The 25,085-nt window shown below is 46.8% G+C and overlaps 3 protein-coding genes across 6 annotated transcripts in view; all 3 read right to left on the bottom strand.

Moving 5' to 3' along the window:
- Nucleotides 1-7,490: 7,490 nt before the first annotated feature.
- Nucleotides 7,491-8,417, bottom strand: LOC111067293 (E3 ubiquitin-protein ligase MARCHF5-like). Its single transcript, XM_022356349.2, has one exon. The coding sequence runs from the start codon at nucleotides 8,415-8,417 to the stop codon at nucleotides 7,491-7,493; it is 927 nt and encodes a 308-aa protein (XP_022212041.2).
- Nucleotides 8,418-9,292: 875 nt separating this feature from the next.
- Nucleotides 9,293-16,769, bottom strand: LOC111068513 (phosphatidylinositide phosphatase SAC2). Of its 4 annotated transcripts, XM_022358014.2 has the most exons (12): nucleotides 16,402-16,769; nucleotides 14,551-14,779; nucleotides 14,043-14,487; nucleotides 13,860-13,981; nucleotides 13,433-13,798; nucleotides 13,037-13,364; nucleotides 12,898-12,968; nucleotides 12,221-12,436; nucleotides 11,711-11,947; nucleotides 10,596-11,651; nucleotides 9,805-9,949; nucleotides 9,293-9,740 (listed from the first exon to the last, which is right to left on the bottom strand). In XM_022358014.2, the coding sequence occupies exons 1-12, from the start codon at nucleotides 16,496-16,498 to the stop codon at nucleotides 9,612-9,614; spliced, it is 3,441 nt and encodes a 1,146-aa protein (XP_022213706.2). In that variant the 5' UTR covers nucleotides 16,499-16,769; the 3' UTR covers nucleotides 9,293-9,611. The 4 variants fall into 4 exon arrangements, with proteins under 4 accessions (XP_022213706.2, XP_022213723.2, XP_041447516.1 ...); XM_022358031.2 differs by lacking the exon at nucleotides 12,221-12,436; XM_041591582.1 differs by lacking the exons at nucleotides 9,293-9,740; nucleotides 9,805-9,949; nucleotides 12,221-12,436 and adding an exon at nucleotides 10,013-10,491.
- A 418-nt stretch (nucleotides 16,770-17,187) lies between these two features.
- LOC111069363 (mucin-5AC) overlaps nucleotides 17,188-25,085 on the bottom strand; it is a 50,189-nt gene continuing 42,291 nt past the window's right edge. Inside the window, 7 exon segments of the mRNA XM_041591639.1 lie at nucleotides 17,188-17,869; nucleotides 17,940-18,420; nucleotides 18,422-19,349; nucleotides 19,352-19,963; nucleotides 20,063-21,279; nucleotides 21,281-22,441; nucleotides 22,443-23,481. Of these exon segments, the coding sequence (XP_041447573.1) occupies nucleotides 17,582-17,869; nucleotides 17,940-18,420; nucleotides 18,422-19,349; nucleotides 19,352-19,963; nucleotides 20,063-21,279; nucleotides 21,281-22,441; nucleotides 22,443-23,481 (5,726 nt within the window). The 3' untranslated portion in view covers nucleotides 17,188-17,581.

Here is a 25,085-nt window from a genome sequence, read left to right as displayed (position 1 = left end):
GTTTTGGTCGCGCGTACTAATGGGATGGGGCGGTTGCGGGATGGAGAGCCGAGCCCAGCCCAGCCCAGTCAAATGCCCAGAAATTAGTGCGTAAATGTTTTCTCACCAAATAAAAACGGCCGACTGGCAGACTGACGTACTGGCGGTGGTTTGTACGGGTCTGACTTGCCCGTAGACCTGCCTGTCTGGCCTTTGTGCCTCATTTCGCTACGCTTTCTGGGAAATTAACTACGAATTATTTTGGACAGATGAGGCAACGTTGCCTTTTGGCTGGATGCGGATAGGACACACGTTCAATTTCGTTGAATTTGCAATGCATTTCAAAAAGGGAAAGTCCGCTTGACAGGTGATTGGTCCGAGCGGATGAGGCTGCTGATTCAGATGATGATGAAATGGCGACGCGTGCCCCTAAATGTAAGCCAATTGCTCAGTCAAGTAGGCAAAACAAATGTGAGAAACGATTTCGAATGAGTTAGAATTTTTGGACTGCAAGGAGATTGAGATTGTATTACTTCACTCAACCCACAACACGATAACATAAAGTTTCTAAAGCTATTTAATTATTTATTATTTATTTTATTTATTTATTTATTATTTATTTAGTTATTTATAGTAAAGGCATGGTATGGAACCCTAGGCATTTTTTCTCTGGCTGTAATCTTGATAAATCTTGTAAAAGTTATATATTAATTTAAATCGAAATATGCTAAGAATTTAAAATAAATTTAGATTTTCCTGGATTTTCTATACAGATTCGTTTCAGGATGAGTCTAGGCGACTATTTTTAGAAGCGTCTCTACATATACATATCTTTGTGAAGTTGTCTGTTATCACAGATGTATCAAATGTAGTTTTTAGCAATACTAAATAAGAGAACGGGGATAGTTAAAGGCGTGTCAAACTGGCGGAACCTGCTACTTAAATGTAACTTTCAATATGCGGAGTCCAATATGTTATAGTTGGTTCTAAAATACACATGCTCATCCTTCCTACAGAAAAAACCCTTTATGCTCCTTTTTATTTGCCAGTGCTCCGCCTTTAATCGACCATAAGAACATCAAATATAATTTTCAGCGCAAAGGTAGTTTACAATTTTATTGCCCATGCGCAATTTAAAATATTAATAGCCCTGAACAAAAACAGAAAGCGAGAACCAGTTGCAGCTCAGAGTTCGGTTAAGTTCCGGGATAAAAAAAAACAATGGTACAAAAAAAAAATGAAAAGCGCGTAACACTTACTGCCAGAGCTCTAGCTCGGAAGCTGCTCAGCTTCAATATTACATGAGCACAAATTGCAATTTAATCCACAGATGTCAGCATTACGATCAGTGTCTCTGTCTCTCTGTCTCTCTGTGTCGCTGCCTCAGCCCTTTTGCACGTGCCCAGGCTCTGGCTACTGTTCCGGCTCTGCTCTACCCGGCGTGTGTCAAGTTGAAAAATGGCATTAAAGTCACATTGACAATCATCAAAATGTGATTCGCTTGGAAAACAACAAAGAAAAACCCACCCCTCGAGCAGGTCTGACTCAAGACACATGTGCTGGCTGGGTTCACGTACGCCCACCCACCCGCTCCTGTTCCCTGGCGACACTTTAGCGTATCCGGCTACTCCCCCCCTAGCCCTGCCCCTGTTCCTGCCCACCCCGCGGACTCTTCATCAAAAAATGCCCTGCGCAAATCTGTCATATAACTTTGGCAAAAGGACTCTTGGGAGCTTGTTTATGTCAACCTCTGGCCATAATTTATATGTGCCCCGCATATGTATGCATTCGAGTAGTCGCCCGCCCGCCCAGTGGGCGTGGTATACTTATTAAATTTTAATTGCCATCGGATAGGGTGCAGGGTGCAGCAGCATTGTGTGCAGGAGACACTAGCAAATGGCAGACTAAATGAACTAAACTAAGTCGCGACTTTATCTACCACTCACAATTAGACATCCAACTTGGCTGCTCATGCGAATGTCATTCACAGTCTCGCTCGCAGTCTCCACTCTCTCTCACTCTCCCCACTCCCCAGTCCCCAGTCAGTCGGGGGATTCTCCGAGTCTGTCGCTTGTCCTTCTGTTTCTTCAGTTCCCATTTATCTCGACGCGTCGGCAGGGGGTTTTGGAGCGCACTCAAACGCGAAATTGTCGCCGTCGAGCAGCAATCCAAATTCAATTAAACAAACACAATAAGTTTTCGATAAAGCCGCACTGATAAAGAAGACAAACTAAATATTCGCATAAAATTTACTAGCGCCAACCAGCACTGGGGGAGGGTTGGCAGGGCCTGGGCTGGGCTGGGCTGGAAGGGTGCGTCGGTCTGTTGCAGCAGAGTCAATGGTGCAGATTAAATGTGGCTCACACCACACACACACAAACACACACACAAATAAACACACACACTCGACACGATGATGATGATGTGATGTATGCGTAATCTGGAGCAATTCAGGCGCGTAGGAAGAAGCGGCTCGGCTTCCTCGTGCGTAGCGTAAACCAGAAAGGAAACGAATCCCAAAAAAAAACCCACTAAAACAGGCATCCGAAATCGAAATCGAATTCAAATTCACTAAAACTCAGCTCAGATTATGCAGAGGAAAAGTGGGAGTGGCAGGCTCTTAATTGCGTGAATGTCGCGCTTTGATTTTCCAACAATTTTCCGGTCTCGCCGACTTCCAGCTAACGGGATTGGAAAGCAATTGTCTTGGATTTGCGTCAAGGCGTTGGGCCTTGTTAAGGGTAGCTTAACAGTGCCGTGCCCCCCCTCCCCCTCCTTAATTTATCGTTTCACTGATTTGTGTATTATATGGGGACAGGGGCGTACCCTCGTACCACGGGAGGGTTTATCCAAGTAAACTTACCCCACTTACCGAACGCCTCTGGCATGGTTAGTGTGCGAGTGGAGACATCTCCTAAGTGTCAGTAAATTGTATTTATAGGCTTGGGTTAACTCTAATCTGATGATTATGCCTCGATAAGAACCAAATTTAATCGGGGAAAGACACCAGAAAAGGAAATCTCTTTGTGTTAATGATTGAAAAAAGTTAAATGTGATGGGAAAACTATTCAGACTTTCAAAAATCTACCAGTCCAAGTTTATTGTACTTCAAAATATCAGAAAGGACTACCAGAAAGTATTCTATTGCCAATTATAATTGATAAATGTCAGCACTTTGCATGCTTTTGGTGATTATTAATTTCTTGCATTCGTCCTCGACTATTTCTGACCCAAGATTTATTCAAAATAAATCTCTTTTGTGAGGGTTGCTTAAAATCTGATTCTGTGAAAATATAATCTGTTTTTCCATGTATAATGATAATAAAATATAAACACCTGAAAACTATATGGGCTTAGCTCTGCCGGAATATGAAAATAAATTGAAACCAACTATCCTCCTCGTTAGTAGGTAATCTTTCGATTATTCCAACGCCAATCCAGAAACTTTAATGACAATCCCAATTTACCAATGACAGGACAATAAATCACTGGCAAAACGACGCTGTCAAAGAACGAGTGACAGGGAAGGAAAAGAAAGCACAGTAAACCAGAGAATGTAACAATAAAAACAATGCCAGAAAACAATTTCACAAGAAGAGCCCCAAACCATCTGCGTGGAGTGGAGTTGGAGAAGCTAAAGCGAAACCCTTGTGGATGCTGACCAACATGTCAGTGGCGGAAGCGTAACACGAGGCATACGAGCAGCCCCCAAGCTCATCAGCATCAGCAGCATCGGAAGCGGCATCGGTATCGGTATCACACAGCAGAACGAGGACGCCCACACACGAAGTCTGGGCTGGCACACTGATAAAGGAAAGGTGTGGAAACGTGCGATTTTGTAATTGATACTAAAAAGCCCTTAATTGGCACCTTAACGCTGCTGATGCTCTGACAAATTCCCCCAAAGGACCGGCACCAAGGGGGCTGGGCCCTTGGCGTTGACATGCGTGGGTTGGAGCAGGACATCGATACGGACATGGACGTGGACATGACTTGGTTTTGGTTGGGGATGGATTGAGGGTGTGTGGGCTGCCAGCAGGCAGCAGGCACCAGGCACCAGGCATGGTAATGTAATCCAATGCCCTTTAGGTAATAGAGAGCCCGCAATCAAAGGCGTTGGAAAATCGGTGCCATATTATGCCAAATAATCATCGTCATCGTCATGGTCATCGGCAGCAGCGCCATCAGCATCAGCAGCATCATCATCATCATCATCAGCATCATCAATGTCATGCGACCATGTGAAATATCAAATCTCGACGAAGCTGGAACAAATGGCACTAATCCATAATTGTCTGGCCGTTGGTCAAGTGGGACTTGAGCCAATAAATCTCATCAGACTAATTCGATACGTGGCGTGGCTTTTCTCTGACTCGACTCAGTGTGGGCGCTGGTCAGCAAGTGCTCGATGGCGGATGAAGGAAGTCTGCGGTGACTGGGCCCTCGGCTGGCTGCCACCCTTGTGGTTTTTGCTACTTGTTTGCCAGCCTGTTGTCATTTGTTAACATTTCATTACATTTATTCCACACTGGACACAATTCCAAAGTGGATGAATGGATTTTGCCGTTTGATCTCGCCCCGAAGGATGAGTACTGTACTCTCCACCCCCCTTGCCCACACCATTGGATTCTCGCTCTGTATTTGCTCTCAAACCAATTTGTTTTATAATTGAATTTGAAATTGAAGATGACATTCGGTTTGCAATTGTTTGGCGTGTGGTGCAGCAGCAGCAGCCACAGGCCAATGGGCCACGCCCTCTTTGCCATCCTCCCTGGTGACCCGAGCAGACCCGACCTGACCTCAACTATGTCTATGTGTTTAGGTAATTGTATGCACAGATCGAGTGTGCTCGCATCTCTCTCGCTTTGTGCCTGACCAAAAATTCAATTATGTATAAAATTTCACAACCATTTTCCGGGATGACTTTTGGGAAAAACGCAATTTTCTATTTAATTTGCTTTCAAGTGTCATGTCGGTTGCTCTCTCTGGTCACATGTTGTATGCCCAAGTGCTAGCCCCACCCCGCACACATGGTTGCCCGCCGCAGCATATGCACGTGCACTTTGACCTCGAGGTGATTCCGGCTCTGGCAAATATTGTTTGGCACGCCGAACGCTTTTCGGATTTTATTCATGCATCATTTGACTTTGCGGCTATTTCGATTGATTTATTCGCATTATCACAAAAAGACTCTATAAATTTTATATATTTATATTTCTGTTTTCAAATTGCCGGCGTTTATTTTAATGGGTTTCCCCACACTGCACCGTGAATGGGTCAAATGTAGGCAAGGGGGAATTAATGTGATTTGTAATAAATTCTACAATTTGCCATATTAAATTAAGGTACAGATTTCCTCAAGACAAACCCTGCCTATGCATGCAGTCAGTTCCCGCAGTAGCTTCCAAATGATTTCCCACAGTAATCATAGCGCACTCAGAGAAAACAAGAGTAGCATTAAATATTTTAATATTTAAATTTAAATATAAATATATTTTAAACACATCTAAAATTTTTTTAAATATTTAAATGTTTAAATCAAAGTTAATTATATTTATTTTTTAATATGGATGCATATGCCATTTTTCTCCGAGTGTGAGCATCCGTATCTCAAAATCTAGCAGCTTAGTTTGAAATCAGGGGCCCATCATCATCATTATATGCAATGCAGACCAAGACCAGGTCCAAGTACTCCACCCGATTCTCTCTCAACCGTGTCATAGTCTGGACCAGACACCAAATTAGCATACATGCCATAAAGCAAATTTGATTTCTATCATCCATCTGGCCCCATCAAGCACCACCCCCTCCTGGGCATAGAATAGAGGCACTCAGCTGTGCGTCAAGCACTTAACCCGCTTTTAGCAATAAAATTAACTTTCCATTGAGCCGGGGGGAAATGGGATCGAGGAGCCAGCAGCACAGCAGCACAGCACGTACAAGTCGAACGTATAGGAAATTAATGGTTTAAGGCAAAAGTGTTTAACGAAATTGGCTGACGGCTGGTGGACGGAGTAAAGGCAAGTGGGAGACGTAGAGCTGAGAGCACAGTGTGCACACGATAAACCATGTAGCCTACTCTAAAGGCAGTAAATTCCTCGACTATCTCTGTATTTCACTTTACGAGTATTGGCGCATAAAAACCGAACCGAACAGAACAGAACGGAACAGGGAAAAGAAAGATACGAAAAGGAAAGGCAACCCAGATCCGATGCCTCTCTCCATACGTCCGCCCAACCGAGCATGGAAGCAGCAAGCAATTCCGGGTTCCCGGAGTCTGACTGGTGACTGGGACAGGAGCTGGCGCTGGCGTTGGCACTGGCACTGGCTCTTGGCACAATTTGAAAGAGAAGCTGTGCTTAAGAAGGCGTGTAATTGAAACATTCAAAAGACAATTTCCAAGTCTTAGCACAGACACACTTAATGGACGCAAAAGACATGGACAAAGTTAAGAAGTGAAATGCGAAAGAAAAATGGCACAGCACAGGCAGAGCAGGGGGGCGAGGAGGGGCTGCATCAGGGGTTCGGTTCGGATGTGTGGCAATCAGGCGTGACCGGGGGTCAAATGGATTGGCATGGCATGAAATATTCGTACGTACATATATTACGTTGAGCTCTTTTTTCTTCCCAGCTGCCCCCCAAGCATCCCACTGCCACTTCTGCTTGCGCTTCCCAACGTACTCGTGAGGTAGACACTGCCGGCCCGTGCGTTAATTAAACAAACAGCCAATAAGATTGATGGCACGTTGATTGAAAAACAATTGATGCAACTGTGCGGCCACATTAGCATGATATTGGACCAAGCCAAGGCTTGGCCACGACCAAGAGCGCCAGCGTGAGGCTCTTATCAGCTGACATGCCAAAAGTTCAGCTTCGGTTGGGAAGAGAGAGAGGGCCAGGGCCAGCACAGGGATGGCTTCTAGCTTGTCCAAAGTTCGCATAAATAAAGTCCAATATCAATAGAGACAGCAGACACTCGTGTATGTATGTATGTATGTATAAGCTGATTGACAGCACACTCGACTCCCAGCAGGGTCCGTCGTTTCCATGGCGTTTTAATGGATTTTTGATTTCCGCAACGAGCTGAATTTCCATGGGGTGGCGGCTGGCTGGGTGCCATTTTTTCTTCATTTGTTTCTTTGTTTATCGCTTATGTAAACAAGCCTCATCTAGCTATGGGACACCACTTGACACTGACATGTTGCGCTTTGGCTGCGGTGGGACGGAAAGTCGAGGAATATTCCCACGATTGGTAGTCGTGGATGGATGGAAAAGATGATACGCCTAAAATATATTGCATAGGTTACAAAAATCATAAGCTAACATATACGTGCAACGCCTCACAACATGCCCCCACTTTTGGTTTATTTTTAATTTATTTTATATTTTGGTATTTAAATTCAATCAACATTTTTCTATATTTTTATTTTGCTGGAATGAGGGCCTTCAATAGTGGAAATGTGTATGATGTGGGTGTCTTTGTGTCTTGTTGCTGCCCTGCTTGACTTTGATCAGCGCTGCACATGATCAAGCACGGAGCGACCGCGCAGACGTTGCACGTGAGAATGGCGCACATAGGCGCTGGCCAGTCCCTTGATGCCCAAGAACGTCATACCGCCCAGGAGGATGCCCAGGAACCTGTTTTCCATCTTCGCGTACAAGCTGCGTCCCAGCAGCACGGCAAAGCTGGGCAGACTGAGGGCCACGACGAAGCTGGTCGAGGCTCTGCGCATTGCCTCGCTGCCAAATATTTCGGAGTCCTGTAGTTCTGTATGATCCTGGGACAAATCATCGAAGTAGTTGGCGTCGAGCGGGGCCCCCGGCAGTCTCTCGCCCGCCTCATCCAGATCTTCTGGCTGCACGCCATGGCGGCGGCTGCGGAAGATGCGTAGGAAACGCAGCATGTAGTCATCCAATCTTATTCTGCGAAGCAGCAGAAGCCCCACAGGAATCGTCGGCAGGCCTATTATCAGAAGCGTGGTCTCCTCGTTCAGTAGCGCCAGGCTTTTGCGGTAGCCGATAATCTGGATGAGCGTCAGGGCCCCGAAGGTCATCGCCGAGAAGTAGAGAGCGGCCGAAATTGTGCCCATCGTCACGCTGGGACACACTGCACCGTAGAAGTTGTCGATCCCGGATAGCAGCGCATCGAATCGGCACAGCGGCGTCGTCACAATGATGTACTCTGTGCGGCACTGGGAGCACGCGATCGGCTTGTTCGGATGTCGCAGCTGCAACTCGTCGATCCAGCGGTTCAGGCAGTTGCGATGCACCCACTTGTTGCTGCCGCGGCAGCGGCACGGGTGGAGCCAATCCGTACGCTGCGACGGCCCCTCGTCGCCGTCCAGGCAAATCCAGCACATTCGCTCCTCGTCGAGGCCCCCATGAAGACGGGGAAGTCGGGGAAGTTCGCAGAGAGGCTGTCGCGGAGCTCTACGCATTTTATTTGTTACTTTTTAGTTAGTAAATTTAAAAAGTTGTCATTTTCCGATGTAGAAAATAAAATGTGACTTAGAAATCCTTAACGTGGGTCACTTAGTCTTTTTGTATACTATATAAAGGCCCGATTAGATACACATAAAAATCCTATATTTAAGTATTCTACACTATTGCTATGGAAACTCCTGTAATACAATCACCTATAATCTTTTTGTATACCAAATAATACAGCAAGCAATTAAGGCCCGAATTTAAGCATTTGTATCCAATACACTATTATTATTCTGTTTATTATCAAAATGCGTATTTGTTTCGTCGAATAACATCGCCAATCTTTTGTTAGTCTTTCTATTGTATACTATAGCTTCGCTGATTACATAAAACACACACTATATACAAACACACTATAGTGAGTAGCGTATCATACGAGAAGGCCGCACCCCTTCTGGGAAAAACTTATAACCACTGTCAGTAATACATTTTTGGACATTGCATGAATATTCTACATCTAACATGTAGATTTTACATTGCCAATTAGTTTCCAGTATCCAATTAAGGGTACTTATTACGTAGTTCTGTTTAGGGATGCGTTGTCGCAAGGGAGGGGAAGTGGTATTTGTCATTCTGGCTGTAATTCTGATCTGTAAAAATCTGGCAATTGGGCATCCCAAGTCTTTTTTGTTTTGTTCTTTAAAACTGTGCAATTTCGTATGTGGTGGGAATGGGGCCGAAATTTTATAACAGGCTTACCAGCCTGAATGTCCAGCGTCATCCACACTGTTTGCATTCACAGGGACGGACGGCTAATTTGTCAGCCATGGCTATAACGACTCGGCTAATGATGTGATTAATTTGGGCGTAAACATCCACTTTTGCCGTAGCTGCATATCATAATAATATCATAATAAACGCTAGCGAAACACACAAAAATTGAACTGCTACTACTACAGCCTGGTGCTATACCAATCACAAATATATAATTAATCTTCTAATGCATCTAAGTATATTGAAAACGTTTCTGTTGCTGCATTCTACTATACTGTTTCCTCTGCCTAATATCATATGAATGGAAGTGCCTCGTACAACAAGTAGAACAATTGAAATTTTTGCTGCGTTCAGCTATCGTAAATATATATCACTTGCACTAATACATTAATAGGTGTAGAACTTCGGGTATTACTGAGTTATTGCCATGCTTATAGGGCGATCAATTTGGTTTTACACTTTTCGGCATCCCACAGCTCCAGCAGATGATCGCGCGAGTTGGGGCCCCGCTCTGGCGGAGAGTTGCCGGCCGACAGGCTAGTGGGTGAGAGCACGCCGGACTGCAAAAATAAAACACAAAAGAGTTAGTGATAGATGTTAATCTGCATGCTCATAAATGCTCACCTTTGTGGCTATCTTGCGGGGGTCCAGGTTGAGGCCAATGTTCTTGGCCAGCTTCGAGAGGGGACTGGTTAGCTGCTTCAGTTTGTTGGCGTCTGAGTGGGCCGCCGGCAGTCCCAGCGGCAGGCTAAGATCCCTGGCCCCGGCACTAGAAACGCGTCACACAATACACACACAACATTATCTTTGCTAATTGAGTTTATTTTGAGCACTTTTTTTTCGGGCAGTGAGTGCCCCAAGGTATGCGGTTGTGTATGGAGCAGGCACAAGTATTTCCACTTTTGTACAATAATACATGCTAGTCTTAGGTATACATACATACATATATTATTTAAAACGTATATCAGGTTTATAATAATACTTCAAGTTGAATATTATAAAAAACATTGCTGTCGATTAACATAAGCATTAACATTACAAAAAATATCTACCACACTCAGAGAAAAAAGCACTGACATATTGAAATATTTTAAATAAATACTTTTCATATTTAAATTAAATATTTTCCCATTTAGAATAAATATATATCATACTTTAGGGGATATTTGGATTAAATATGGACCGCATTCAAAAAGGCTTTTTGCAATCAAAGTGAATTCCGAAAGTGAATATTTAATTGAAATTGTGCGTGTGTCTGTTTACTATGCTTTTTTCTTCGCTGAGTGCACAAACAGATTGGCTAATTTACAACTTTAAAAGAAAAGAAAAAACGAGATTACAAATTACGAAGCTCAAATCAAGAAACATCTACTGCTGCTGGCATAAATATTAAACATTAATTGTAGAATACCGACCTGGACTGCGGCTTAGAATCCTGCGCCTCGAAGGCTTCGTGCGCCTCCACACAGATCTGGGGATTGGGCGTGATTGGTCGTATGTGTGGAGCATTCTCCAGCAGGCCTGTGGGCAGACTGACATGATCCGTGACCGAGGTAATGGAAATAGTGAGCACATCTTCGGCCGTCTTGCACATGCTATCCTTCTGCTCCAGCTGTCGAATTTCGTCCGATGATTCCGCTTTCTGACTGCCCATTACAATGCCCACCGAGGGCAGGAAAGCATTCTCGTTGTAGTTGCCTTTATCCAGGGCTATCTCCACATCGGAGTCCACCTCGGGCTCGTACAGACTGTTGTCGTGGTCTTCTGTGTCCGTGCTGCTGCTGGTGCTCGTGGCCCGTTGCTTTCCGCCCAGTGTGAATACAGCCTTCTCCGCCGCTTCCTGCCCAGATTCGATTGCTTGGGGATTGATTGTGGCTGCCAAATGGCCTTGATGCTGTGCGGAGCTCGATGAGGGCTTCTTGAAGGTCTGACCCAATTTCGAGAACTGACCGGCCACATTGGACAGAGCCTTGGAGCTGATCTGCACCAGCTGAGATTCGGAAAGGTTGCGCGGCATGCCACCCTTGGGTACGTCCAGCATGGGCACCTTGCTTTTCCGCCGCTGCAGCACCCCGCCCGTGATATAGTGGACATCCGTGTTGCCAGCATTGTCCAAGGCGATGCGAAACATCTCCACAATGGAGCTCAGAGATTCGGCCAGCTCCTCCTGCGTCTTGATCACGTACGCCATGTTGTTGAAGAAGCGCAGATTGGCCGAGCGGAACATGTGGAAGTAGCCCTCCTGTTCGTCCACGCTGTAGTTCAGACGCAAGCAGAGATGGGCCGGGGCCGAGCCCTGGAACATTTTCGTTTGCTGATGCATGCCCAGCTCTATGATGCGCAGCTGCTGCAGCTGTACCTTCTCGAAGCGCACAATCTTGTCCAGATGCGAATCGTACTCGGCCACAATGTAACAGTCATCGGTGAGCAGCAATATGGAGTCCACCTCCGTTTCGCTGGCATCCCCAGAACTGCGAAAAAATGTTCGTTTGGATTGAGTTACATAATTCAGCGGGAAAATCGAACCCACCTTGGATCTGCATCGATTAGACCCCAGGCCCCAACGGGATACTGAGCAGAGCCCAGCAGCAGGCGGCGACAATCCTCCACAAGCATTTTGGCATGTTCGGCATTCTCGGTGGCATCATTCTCATCCGGAGCTGCTTGACCGCCCAGCGCACTTAGCGATTCCGAGGAGACTTGGTTGCCCAGCATCAGGTCGATGGTGGCCTGGCGATAAGAGTCCTTAAAGCGGGCCAAATAATAGCTAAAAGATCACGTAAATAGGTTAAAAATGCTCAACGAAATGGCGATAAAAATAGAGATAAAAAGGCGTATGCGCAGATGGATTTAAAGTGATTGACAATAAATGGGAAGATGAAGAATATGTAATACCTTTTGCGAAATAAGAAACAAGGATATTGTAACAATTGGAGCAACTAAAAACTGTAACTGTAACTGCCTGACTTCGTTGGCTTGGCCATCGACTCCACCTCCACCTCCATCTGATTCTGTTTCTGATGGCCTCTGATCTGCGCACCTGGTTGTGACGATGGATTCGAGCAACTTCAGCTCAGGTGCCAGCACGCCCACACCATAATAACCCCTGATGGGCGCACGTGTCTCGGGCTTGAGTATCTGCAGTATCGTGCCCAGGACTTCATCCTCTTGCAGCTCATCGGCCTGCCTCAGTTGGCCCAGCATCAGATCGATGATGCACTGGCGAAACGAGTCCGCAAAGTTTTGTATGAAAAAGCTACGAAGAATAGTTGTGGGCACACGGCATTAGCTTTGGGTCTGTGTACAAATATATATTCATAATAATTCATAATGGTGGTGTGGTACCCTTCCACACAAGACCTTGTCAGGGTTTCGGTACATATTATATTTGTTTAGTTAGGATATGGGGAAAAAAGCATGCAGCATTAGTAAATCAGATCGATGAGAAATCCCAGAGGAGCACTGGTTGAAGGCAAAATGAATATAAGGCTGGTTTGCTGCTCTTGCGGACAGTTTAGAAATATTAATTGCAATTTGATTGATTGCCAAAAATGGGCAAAGGAATTGTTCTGATGGCCAAGTCTCAATTTCGATTTAAATTCGTTTAATTAGTGATCACGTTCAAGTTCAAAACGGGGGGTGATGATGAGTGGGGAATAGATAAGAACAGCAACAAAAATTACAAAAATAATGCCATAATTTGAGTAGTGTACGCACCGATTGGCCGAGTTCATGCCGTCCTTCATCATGCCGCTGATTTTACGCTCCCCAGTCCGTGTGTAGTCCCCCTGTGAAGCATTTTACATAAGCATTTAAATGGATATCTGCTGTGGATTAATCGTAAATTAATGCATACCTTTAAGGCATTGGTGCCTGCATATTGTCTGCTGATAATGTCTCCATTGTTTGCCCACAGCACCATGAACGGGGACTTCAGCTGCTCGGGTATGGGCGTGTAGGGCGGCGAGAGGCCCAATTTGACGAGCTGCGACTCCAGCACCGCCTTGCCAATGGCCGTTTGCACCACATTGGTGCGATCCAAGCAGTCCATGCAGTTCACACGAAACACCGATTTCTGATTGCAGATCATGCCGCGCTGATCGCGCCAGTGGAAGCCCATGGCGCCTGCCTCAGGTCCGACGGCATCAATCAGCGCCGAGACATTCTCGAAGCGCATGCCGCGGCTGCCCAAACAACGAAAATAGGTATGCATTAGTTAGGCGGTTAGGGCAACGGCATTTATGTATCTTACCAGTAGTCGTGAAAGTCAAAGGTCACATAGATCATGAGCTCGTTGTTGTATTTGATCACGTGATCGGCATAGGCATCTCCGATGAGCTTCTCCTTGCCACTCTGCTCCACCAGATTGACAATGCAGACACGGCCATAGGTCCCCAGCTCTTTGGTGAAATGCAGCTCGAAGGCTTGCTGTGTTTCGGCCACACCACGATCGAGACGGGCCGGCGGGCGGTACTTGTAGCCGGGCTGGCTCCAATAAATCGGCACGGAACCGCGCACCTGCGTAAACGACAATTGGTGATGGCGAAAGGAGAGTATTTGCTCGGTTTCCACATAATTGGCACAGTTTCCCTTCTCATCCACGCCCCGTCGCTTGTAGCTGGAGCGGATCAAGTGAGGATCGTCAGTTTATGATTGCAAGATTGATCAATGGGTATTACCGTGTTCCCGCTCGATGGCGTGAGCGTCGCGAGACCAAGGCCAATGTGAAGCACTCATTGCCAATGACGCACGGCTCCACCTGCACGAATCCCTGAATGATGGGCAGTATCCATGTTTTATCCTAAGTGGGGAGAGTAATTCCATTGAAATGCAATTGCAAACATGTCTGGGAGTTGTCTCACATTCATTTGGAGTATGTCCTGGATCATGTGCATGTTCCAGAAGAACCTCTCGTCGGGCTGCGGTTGGCTCTCCTCCATTTTGGCTTCGTGGCGCTGCAGATTGTTGGTGATATCGCAATCGAAACTGAAGTAGAAGCTGTCCGTGTCATCGAATATCTTGTGCAGCTCCTCGGTGATCCGTCGCTCAATGTGCTTCGGCTCCCGTATGCCCACAGAGGACTTGACCTGCTTGGTGGCCAGGTTTGCTGCCTGCTGTGTGGTGTTCTTGATGGTGTTCCCAGCACTCTTTACAGCGCCCCACGTTTTATTCATGCCCTCAAACAGCTTGGTGCTCTTCGAGGATCCGGAGACGGTGGCAGTACCGCCGCCACCCGACGAGGCGCTCACATTGTTATTCTGCGCTGCTGCAGTGGCGCTGCTGTGAGTGGGCGTGGACTGGTTGCTTCTGCCATGAGAAATAAGATTAGATTCACGTGCGTATGGCTACGAATGGGGCAGTGTCACTCACTTGGTATGCTTGGTGCAGTTGGGCAGATCGGCGTCTGGATCCTCGGCACTCAGTATGCAAATCGACTTGATCTTATACACGAGGTGCGGGGGATACAGCACACCCACGGCGGTCGCCTCCTTGATCACGACCAGGTGCGGATCGTAGACATTGGGCAGCGAGATGACGCCCACAATTCCATGCGTGACTCCAATGCATTCAATGTCATCCACAGAGCTCAGATCCCATCCTACAACAGAGAGGGACAGAGTACTTTATGTTTTATTTTATGTGTCCAACAATCACTAACATCTAATTGTCGCTGTCTAATGGCAATGACCGATTTATGCTCGTTAGCTTTTTATTGATATTTGATTAGCTGTGTGGCCCAAGCCACGTTTACGCCCCCCCCATTGTGTGTGACAATCTTCTGCTGGTCATGTACGGTAGCAATCAAACACACAACAACACGCAAATAACTAATAACGAGGAAAGAACAATGTAAATATCCCCACACCCAAGGACTATCGTACTCTCTACGCTACGTAAGTGCATATTAGCGTGTTTCCATGGTTCACCCTTGAGGTTACTGCTGCCCCGCTCATTACTGGAGCACACACCCACCCAACCACTCGGCCAACTGAAAACAGCAACGAGTGGAAAGTGTGCGGGAAAGTGCACTTAACGTGTGTCACCTACATGCATCCTTGGGCATCGCATCCACTTCCATTTGATGTAGATGAGAGCTCGCCATGGCAGGGTTTTACTGCCTTCTTGCCCTTCCGCACTTACAGTTCTTCTATCTTATCTTATGTCTAAGGGTTTATCTTGCTTTAGAGGGAGATATGGCCAGAAATTGTCTGAATAAAACAAAAGTTAGAAAAGCTTGAAAACATTTTGCGGCAGCCCAAAAATCAATAGCAAAAGATAGTTGGGGACCATAATAAATTATGTCAAGTTCGTTGAGGAAGGGAAAGGCAGAAAGGGGTAGACAACAAAACATATTTGGGGGGAAAAAAAGAAAACTGAGTGGTTCCCCCACTACCCGTCTGCAGCGTGTTGACCTTGACAAGGATTTATGGATCGTATATTCCAGAGACAATAGCAGGGGATCCAAGGGCCAACAGACACGCCACCAAGGAGCTGGCGGAAACATAGCTGGGAGTGTAATCAAAACGGGAATTAAATGCAACACGCGCGGCAGAGTTGCGTGCCAGCGAATGGGATCCAAGTGTAATTACCGCACAATAAACAAGCAATTAGCGGGAAAGAGTCCTGTCGACGGGACTCGCACTGAAATTATTGACTGCTCGGAATGGATTTTCTGGAGGGTATTAATAGACGCAACAGCCATCCAAAGGCTGTCAATGAAGAGGCACAAACTGGCTGTGGTTGGGTGAAAAAAAACCTTGACGCCTCCACAGGCAGGGCAGCCCACCAAGTCTGATGAAGACTGTGGAGAAATGTATTAATAGAACGCAGTGAGCGAATGATAAATACTAAGCGTTAGAAACGGCGACCGCATTAGTGCCATATACGAAATAAAAGCATCTCGCATACAGGAAAACATTATAGTATGTTCGAATTACAGTAAACGTTTTGCGTGTTTAATCATCCACTCAAACATTAAGTCACTTATGTAGTCAAAGGCAGATGCGACCATGAATCCTCCCCAGCCAGCCCCCACTGCAGCCTTGACATTGGACTAAAATGTAGAACATTCCTCTTATCGACAGATTCACAAGGCGGCTGCTCTGCTGATTCAACAAATATCCACTTTATGTGGCTTTTAATTGATTACACTTATTAATGCAATTTGCACAATGAAATACTGATTCATCTGCGTCTTATTTTTATTAATTTTATCATTACCCGCTTTGATGGCAAACTCTGACGTCTTGCGGTTCCACCACAAACTCTTGTCGCGCTTCACGAATATATAGTGCGAATCGGTCTGGAACACCTCCATGCTTGGCCGAGTATTTTGCTAGTTTGTTTATTTGTTATTTATTATTTGGCTTGCGACATTACGAAATACTGATGTAAACACGGTGCTATTTTGCTTGCGACATTTTAATTGGTAACGAAATACGGATGAAAACAGCGTGAGTGTTAACGGTCAACTGTTGTTGTTGTTCAATCCATTTGATAATTTTCCAAGGTGCGACTTTTCCCAATTGGATACAATTTTTATAAAAATATTTTACTTTAGCTCAAAAATGAGCAAGTGTGACCGCGGATTTATCAATACAAAATAACGCATGACCCTCACAAATATATCGAAATATACCATGGTCAAAATATACCGTAAATATACTGACGGACACGACAATATGCATTGATATTCCTCGATTTTGATGTTCGGTTTAAATATTACTAGATAGTTAGCCCTCACAGCCCAAAACAAATAAGTTTAATCCAATTCCTAAATATATTTTGTTCAGGATTGGCTAGTCTTCAGAACTAAACTCTTTTTTACTGCATTATTAATTAGGTTCAAACTTTGTTACTCTGTTAAAACTATGAAGCCACACAAATATATCGATATTTTTGTGCGATAACTATGTAATTCTCATAATCAGCCTGAAAGTATCTTTTGGGCGCCCGGCATATATCTGTTCATGCCAAACTAAAAAAATTGAAATAATTTTCTTTTAGTGTATGTTCTGTAAATTTTATTATAAACTTTAAGCATAGCTTAGATATATGTATGTATTATGTATATGGCTTTCTGAACGTATTTTTAACTGTAGGAAGAAAACTAAAAAAAATATTTTATTGAGCCTACATAAATGTAAATTTAAGTTCACAACTGTGTGATTTGGCCAATCACTAACGATACGATACCGACACCAGATATTTGTATTAATCCCAGCTTAAAGTACTGTAATTTTCCTACGACTTAACCTAACACTTCTGACCAATCGATCCGATCATTTGCTGCGCCAGCTGACCGCTCTGCTTGAACTGCTTGAACAGCTTGAACTGCTTGAACTCGTTGACGCTGGCACAGCAAGCGCGGATCGCTTTAGAAAAACTAAACTAGTTCTACTTAAATACGCAGACTGCGACGCCTGTGGCCGATGTTGAGCCACTCCAGCGGCACGTTGCCGGCCACGTTGTAGGTGGTCGGGGTGCAGTTCATCAGCTTCCTGGCCGGCTCGCAGCGGCGACTCACATTCCAGTAGGCGAAGCCCTGCGGACAGCGGTAGATTTGGCCCTCGACGCGGCCCGTCTGCTCCGAGTATCCGCACTTGATGAACAGCTGACTGCACTCGTCCTCGTTCAGGGCAAAGTGTCCCTCGCCGGGGCAAAGTGGAGCTGTGGAGCTTATTTGCACCTATTCGGAAGGTAAGAAAAGAACGTCTTATAAAAATTGCTAAATACTTGGGAGGGTGCTAGTGACTTGCCATGTTTTGGCGCCGCGTTTCGTCCTCGAACAGGTTGGGGTTAGTCCTCTTCTGGCCCTTGCTGCATTTATCGCCCGCCTCGGGCTTGCCACAGCTGCAGGACTTGTCCTGGTACACCGTGCCATTGGGGCACTGGAACACCACAATGTTCAGGTCGTTGCTGTCCGCGCTCTCGCTGCACTGGTAGAACATGCCGCAGGTCTCCGGATGGCTGCGGAAGCCGGTGGGGCAAACGTACACGTTCTGCCCTGGCCCCTTGCTCGGACATGGCTCAGTTCCATTCGAGCTTGGTGTTGGTGGGGCAGATGAAGTAGTTGTGGTATCTATGGTGCTATCAGTTGTTGTGTCCATTGGGGACGTCGTGGTTTCTGGCTTTGGACTCTTGGTCGTCGTTTCGTTGGGTCCTGTAGTGGTTGTCTCTTCGGTGGGTCTTGTAGTGGTTGTCTCTTCGGTGGGTCTTGTAGTGGTTGTCTCTTCGCTGGGTCGTCGTTTCGTTGGGTCCTGTAGTGGTCGTTGCTTCGCTGGGTCTTGTAGTGCTCGATTCGGTGGTCTCCTCCGGCTTCGCTGTTGTTTCAGTCGGTCTGCCAGTTGTCGTGGGTGAGTCCGTAGTGGAGCTGGAGCAATTTCCCGATACCTGATCCGCGTAGTTGCAGGTCTGTGCGGACGTATCCCACACCGTACCCTTGGGGCACTTGAAGCTGTACACCTGATATTTGCCATTCTTGCTGCCGTCCACGCAGCGATAGTAGTGGCTGCAGTCTTCGGGATCGGCGAAGAAGCCCTCGGCGGTGCAGTTGTAGTTCGATTCTGGTTCTGGTTCTGGAATGTTGGTGGTTGTTTCGGTGGGCCCTGCAGTAGTCGTTGGGGTCGTTGGGTCCTCCGTTGTAGAGGTGGGTCTATAGCCTGGACTAGATGTTGTAGTATCTTCACTGGGTTTTTCTGTGCTTGTTTCTGGCGTTGGCTTTGTGACGGGTTCCTGTGTTGGTTCTGTGGTGGGCTTGTCAGTTACTGTGGTTGTTTCTGGCGTTGGTTTTGTGGTTGTTTCTGGTGTCGGCTTTGTGGTGGGCTTGTCCGTTACTGTGGTTGTTTCTGGCGTTGTGCTCTCTGGTCCTTTAGAGTCTTCCGTCACCGTACTCTCCGTCTGCGCGGGTGTAGTGGATGTGTAGATTGTTGTCGTGGTGGTGGGTGGCTCTGTTGTGCTGGAGCACCTCGGTATATTCGCCATGTAGTCACAGGTCTGGACATCTTCGTTCCATCCCGTGCCCTTGGGGCATGTGAAGTTGTACCTTCTGTAGGAGCTTCCAGCGTTTATGCAACGGTAGTACTTTCGGCAGTCCTCGGGATCAGCCATATAGCCCTCGCCCTTACATTCCGTGCCAGCTGGCAGTGGCTTCATCGTAGTCGTGGTATGGAAGTTACAGGCTCAGTGGTTTCCGTGCTGCCAGTCGATCCCGATCCCGTTGTGCTGGGCACCTCTGTGGTGGTGCTAGGCGGGGTAACACTCGTTGTTGTTGTTGGGATTTCCGTTGTGGTCACCGGCGTAGTTGTGACGGTTGTGGAGGGTGTAGTTGAGGTCACTGTGGTCGTCGATGGGGTCGTCGTTGAGTTGTTTGTCGTCGTCTCACATGGTGGCTTTCCTGGTGCTTCTGTTGTGTTGATGGTAGTGTTGCAATTGTTGAAGTTGTGGTTGCATGTTTGCAGGTCCTGGTCCCACACAGTTCCGGCTCCGCATTGGAAGGGAATCTGGGTGAAGCCACCTCTGCCATTGCTCACACAGCGATAGAACTTGGAGCAGTTGTTGGGATCGGCCATGAATCCCTCGGACCTGCACTGTCCATCGGTGTTGGGGGCACTTGTCGAAGTGGGTCGCGCTGTGGATGCTGTGGTTGAAGATGGTCGAGATGTCGTGGGTCGCGATGATGCCGTTGTGGTGGACGGTCGCGATATGATTGTGACAGGTCGCGATGTGGTTGTTGTGCTTGATGTTGGTCGAGATGTCGAAGGTCGGGCTGTAGAAGTTGAGGCTGTGGTCGGACGTGTAGTTGGTCTTTGCGTCGACGAAGACGTGCCGGAGCCGCCGGAACCGCCGGAGCCGCCGGAACCGCCGGAGCTGCCGGAACCGCTGGAGCCGCCGCATCCCTTGACTGCCCAGGCATGGTTACAGCCCTGGATTTGAGCATCCCACACCGTGCCGGGACCGCAAGTGAAGGGCACCATGGTGAAGCCGCCTCTGTCGTTATCCACGCACCGATAGAACTTTGCACAGTTTGTCCGATCGCCAATAAACTGTCCATTTTCTGTGCATGGCTCTGAGGGATTCGATGGGGGAGGGCTAATGATCACACTAGACGAAGGTCCCGAAGAGCTGCCGCTACTGCTTGATCCTTGACTTGAGCTGCTTGAGGACGACCCCTGAGTACTGTTGTTATTACTAGTGGATGAAGAGGTTGTTGATGATGAGGTTGTGGATGATGAGGTGGATGATTCGTTGCTGCCACTTGATGAGGAGCCACCGGTAGAGGATGAGCCACCAGTAGAGGATGAGCCACCAGTAGAGGATGAGCCACCGGTAGAGGATGAGCCCTGGCTGGACGAGGTGCCTCCCGTTGTTGAAGATGAAGAGGAACTTGTGCTATTGGATGATGTCGAGCCTGTGACCTTTTTGCATTTCATCGGCTGGCTTTGAATTTGATCGGGATGGTTGCAGCTGTTGGCCTCCGGGTCCCAGAGGGTGTTGGGCGGACAGGTGAAGGACACCATCGTGAATCCTCCCTTGCCATTGTCCACGCAGCGATAGAATTTGGCGCAATTTTCCTTGTCCGCAAGGAATGTTTCCTCACTTTCGCACTTTTCAGCAGGTTTGAAGGGTTTCTGAGTTGTTGTTGATCCTTCGGTGGAGTTTTGGCTGGACGTAGATGACGACTCTGAAGAGCTCTGGTTAGAGGATGATCCTTGAGTGCTGGACTCTGTAGATGAAGCAGAGGTCTGGTTGGACGAAGAGCCCTGGCTCGAAGTTGTCGATCCTTGGCTATTGGAAGTTTCTGTTGAGGCCGAAGAGCCTTGACTGGAAGACGAGCTCTGGTTGTTAGAAGACGATGATCCTTGGTTGGAAGTAGATGATCCTTGATTACCAGACGAAGAAGAAGATGATCCTTGATTACCAGACGAAGAAGAAGATGATCCTTGATTACCAGACGAAGAAGAAGATGATCCTTGATTACCAGACGAAGAAGAAGATGATCCTTGACTACCAGACGAAGATCCCTGGTTAGAAGACGACGATCCTTGGTTGGAAGACGAAGATGATTCTTGGTTAGAGGATGACCCCTGGTTCGAGGAGCCCCTGGCTGCTTGATCCCTGATTGGATGAACTTCCACTGCCACTTGCCATAGCCCTGCATTGCTCCTTCTGCACATCCGTTGGATGGTTGCAGCCCTTGGTGTCGGGATCCCAAACCGTTCCTGGGGAACAGTCAAAGGGCACCGTGTCGAATCCACCCTTGCCATTCTCTACACAGCGATAGAATCGGGCACAATCCGTTTTGTCAGCCAAATATGTTTCCGTATCCTTGCACTCACCGTCAGGATTCGATGGCTTCGATGTCGAAGTTGCTTGGGTGCTGGAACTTTCAGTGCTTGTGGATGTTCCATTGCTGGCAGTGGAGGATGCAGTCGAGCTCTGCTGATTGTTAGAGCTTGACGAGGAGCTTGATGATCCTTGATTGCTTGATGAGCCTTGATTGGCAGATTGGTTGCTGGATGAGCCCTGATTGGCTGATTGATTGTTGGATGAGCCCTGATTGGCTGATTGATTGCTGGATGAGCCTTGATTGCTGCCTTGGCTGGACGACTGGTTGCTGGATGAGCCTTGATTGCTGGAGGATTGCTGACTGCTGCCTGACGCGGTAGTGCTCTCCTGGCTGCTGCTGCCTGATTGATTATTATTGCTAGAGGAGGAGGAGGAGGAGGAGGAGGAGGAGCTGGAATTGCTCGCCGATTGATTGCCGCTGGATGTGGAATTGTTGCCACTGGCTTGTTGGCCACTGTTGGATCCCGTTTGTATATTACATTTCTGCTTTTGGTCTTCGTTGGGCAGATCGCAGACCTTCTCCTGCTGGTTCCATACGGTGCCCGGTCCGCAGGTGAATGGCACCTGCTCCAGTCTGCCATTGCCATCTAGGCGACATCTGTAGAACTTGGCGCAATCTTTTGTGTCCGGTATGTAGGTATTTTCATCCTCACATTCAGTTGGTGCGGGTGTGCTGGCTGAGCCACTGGACTGGTTACCACTGGAAGAGCTCTGATTGCTGCCAGAACTTTGATTATTGCCAGAGGATTGAGTGCTGTTGTTTCCTGAGCTTTGATTGCTGCCAGAACTTTGATTGCTGCCAGAACTTTGATTATTGTTTGAGCTTTGATTATTGTTTGAGCTTTGATTGCTGCCAGAACTTTGATTACTGCCAGAACTTTGATTACTGCCAGAGCTTTGATTACTGTTGTTTTCCTGAGCTTTGGCTGCTGCCTGAGCTTTGGTTCTGGCTGTTGCTAGAGCTTCCGTTGGATTGGTTTTGATTCGAGGAGGAGCCCGTGCTCGATTGCTGGTTGTTGGTTGTCCCGCTGCTCGACGTGGACGTCTCCTGGTTCGAGCCTGAGCTGGAGCTTGATGTGGATGAACTTTGCGTTGATGAGCTGCTGGACGATGTCGAGCTGGAGCTGGAGCTGGACTGCTGAGTGCTGCTGGACGTGGAGTTCTGATGGCTGCTGCTGGACTCTGATGACTGTGTTGATGTTTGGCCTGCATAATAGCCATCGCTCTGAGGCTCAGTCTGGGCCTGATTGCGGCAGCCGCCATTAGCACGTACATCAAACATATGGTTGCACGACTGCAGCGATTCGTCCCAGGCTGTGCCGTCCGAGCAGCGAAAGCCGATTTTATTGTAGCCCCTTCCATTCGAGATGCAGCGATAAAACACGGTGCAGTCACTGGGATCACTCATAAATCCATCATCCCGGCACGCCACCTCATCGGCATCCTCCTCCCCGGACACCGCGGCGCGTAAGGTTGATGAGCTGGAGCTCGAGAAGGATATGACTGAAACTCCATTGAGTCCTGTCAGGCCGTAATTTGTGGGCAGCTGATTTGCCGTCGCATAGGTGCGCAGCTCATTGGCGGCGGGTGTGACGGCACCGTTAAGCAGCGCATTATGGTCACCATCATTCTGGCCATCATTGACGAGTCCATCATACCCATCAGAGCCGTCACCCAGACCCCCCATGCTGCCGTCAATCTCGTTCATCTGGTCGACGCACTCGTCCCGCCCGGCCATCGTGGGGGGCAGGCACATACGAAGGGTGCGCGAGAAGACGGTGTTCTCCTTACAGGCGAGCATATACGGCCGGATGTACTGCTCCGTGCGCTGCTCGCAGCGGTAGTAGATGCGGCAGTCGTAGTCGTCGGCAAACAGTCCCTCGCCCGGACAGTAGAAGGCCACGTCCACGCTTTGGGCCAGCGAATTCGCACGGATTGATGAAGATGGAATGTCTGCAATAAAAGTCAAGTGATGAACGTTTTAGCTAGTTAAGTTTTTTTCTGCACTGACTAAATAAGCTACACTGCAAGAAGAAAGAAGAAAGCCGAAGCAGAAAATATTTTGCAGAATTTCCAGATTAAAATTTCAGATTGTGGAAAGTTTTTTCGCCAGTGTATATTTACCAGCAGCGACGATACACCTAACACTGATAGGTTTTAGTTCTAGAATAACTTATCATGGTAATAATTATTTGTTTTATTGTTGGGAAATTAATTTTCTACTCAAGCATTAGTCCTCATACATACATACATACGAGTATGTACCCTAGTATCTATCATGGCACTTATAACAGGCAATTTGTAATCGGCCGCTGGAACAAACCATTCAACTGAAACTTCCTGTCACAAATGCTCGCATCTGCAATCATTATTATATACACACACATATGTAGGAGGTGCACACATATGTATGTACGTATGTATATTTATCTACATATTTTGCTCAATTTCGTTTGACATTTTGTGTGTGGCTCGTCTTTCGTCGTTTTTCGTTGCGGGATTTTTCGCGCTGTCAAAATAAAATTGATAATTTATTGTCATTCAATGTGCGAGAGTCCTCTTTTTTTTGTTGGCTTTGTTTTTATTCCTGCCCCGGCATTGGCTTCCAATAAATTTAAATGCATTTATGGCCGTTACAGCGGAACAAATTCATTTTCAAAATGAATTGTGGGTGTGTGGGTGTGTGTGTGTGGGCGTGTTTTTTCGGGATGTTTTCATTCAGCTTTACAGTGGTTTTTCTGACCTTTTTTTTTGTGTTATTTTTTTTGGTAAGTGTTGTGTGCTAGACCGAATCGCTGTTGCGGCATGTAAATCGGGGGGCAGGAAAATTGTAAATGCTTGGCTAAAAATTAGACCGGGCCTAGGCATAAATTTACATCAGTCATAGTCTGATATATTTGATTTGGTTTTTTCTCTCTCTTCCTCACATTATTATTATTATTATTGGAGCATGTGAGCCTGGCCGCCACTGGTTTATGGCTCAAACGGCCCAGAGCCATATATTTCCCATGAAAATTGCCAAATATAATGGCCATAAAATGTAATTATAGCAAATGTGGCTAAGCAGGAACAACATTAGCATTTTTAAGCAAAAGCAATATGATGAGGTTCGTTTTGGATATTTGAGTGAACTGTTTTGGGAAGATGTTGAATAGGCACGAAAATTCAATAACAAAAGAAAAAAAAAAAAACTAAAAAGTTACAGGGAAATAAATTTCAATTTGCTTATTCCAATCATTAATAATAATATTAAAAGAATAGAATAATTCTACATTGATCGCAGATCAGCTCGGACATTTTTGGAGTATTTTGATATTCGCATTCGCTGAAGACGGCTTAAATTTTAAATTGGAGCCCACTGCAGAGTGGAACCGGAAAAACTAGTAAAATAATTTAATAGAACGCCTCACAGCACATGGCCTGGCCCGGCCTGGCCTGGCCTGGCCTGGATGGCTGCTCGTGGGCAAACAAACATAAAGTTTCAATTTGTACACGAAAGCCCAAAAATGCTAAACCCATTACACAGATGGTGGCTGTGGAGGAATGAAAGGTTGGAC

The sequence above is a fragment of the Drosophila obscura genome, unplaced genomic scaffold (genome assembly GCF_018151105.1).
Source record: "Drosophila obscura isolate BZ-5 IFL unplaced genomic scaffold, ASM1815110v1 contig_150, whole genome shotgun sequence".
Classification (NCBI taxonomy): Eukaryota; Metazoa; Arthropoda; class Insecta; order Diptera; family Drosophilidae; genus Drosophila; species Drosophila obscura.
This window is presented reverse-complemented; position numbering and strand designations above follow the sequence as displayed.

What these genes read in the sequence shown, in the direction of transcription:
- LOC111068513 (XM_022358014.2), bottom strand. Translation starts at nt 16,498, where the DNA reads ATGGAGGTGTTCCAGACCGATTCGCACTATATATTCGTGAAGCGCGAC. An exon ending in TTTGACTTTCACGACTACTG is followed by an intron (nt 13,365 to 13,432) that starts GTAAGATACATA and finishes TTGTTTGGGCAG; the next exon opens with CCGCGGCATGCGCTTCGAGA. An exon ending in GAATCCATCGTCACAACCAG is followed by an intron (nt 11,948 to 12,220) that starts GTGCGCAGATCA and finishes GTGATCTTTTAG; the next exon opens with CTATTATTTGGCCCGCTTTA.
- LOC111067293 (XM_022356349.2), bottom strand. Translation starts at nt 8,417, where the DNA reads ATGCGTAGAGCTCCGCGACAGCCTCTCTGCGAACTTCCCCGACTTCCC.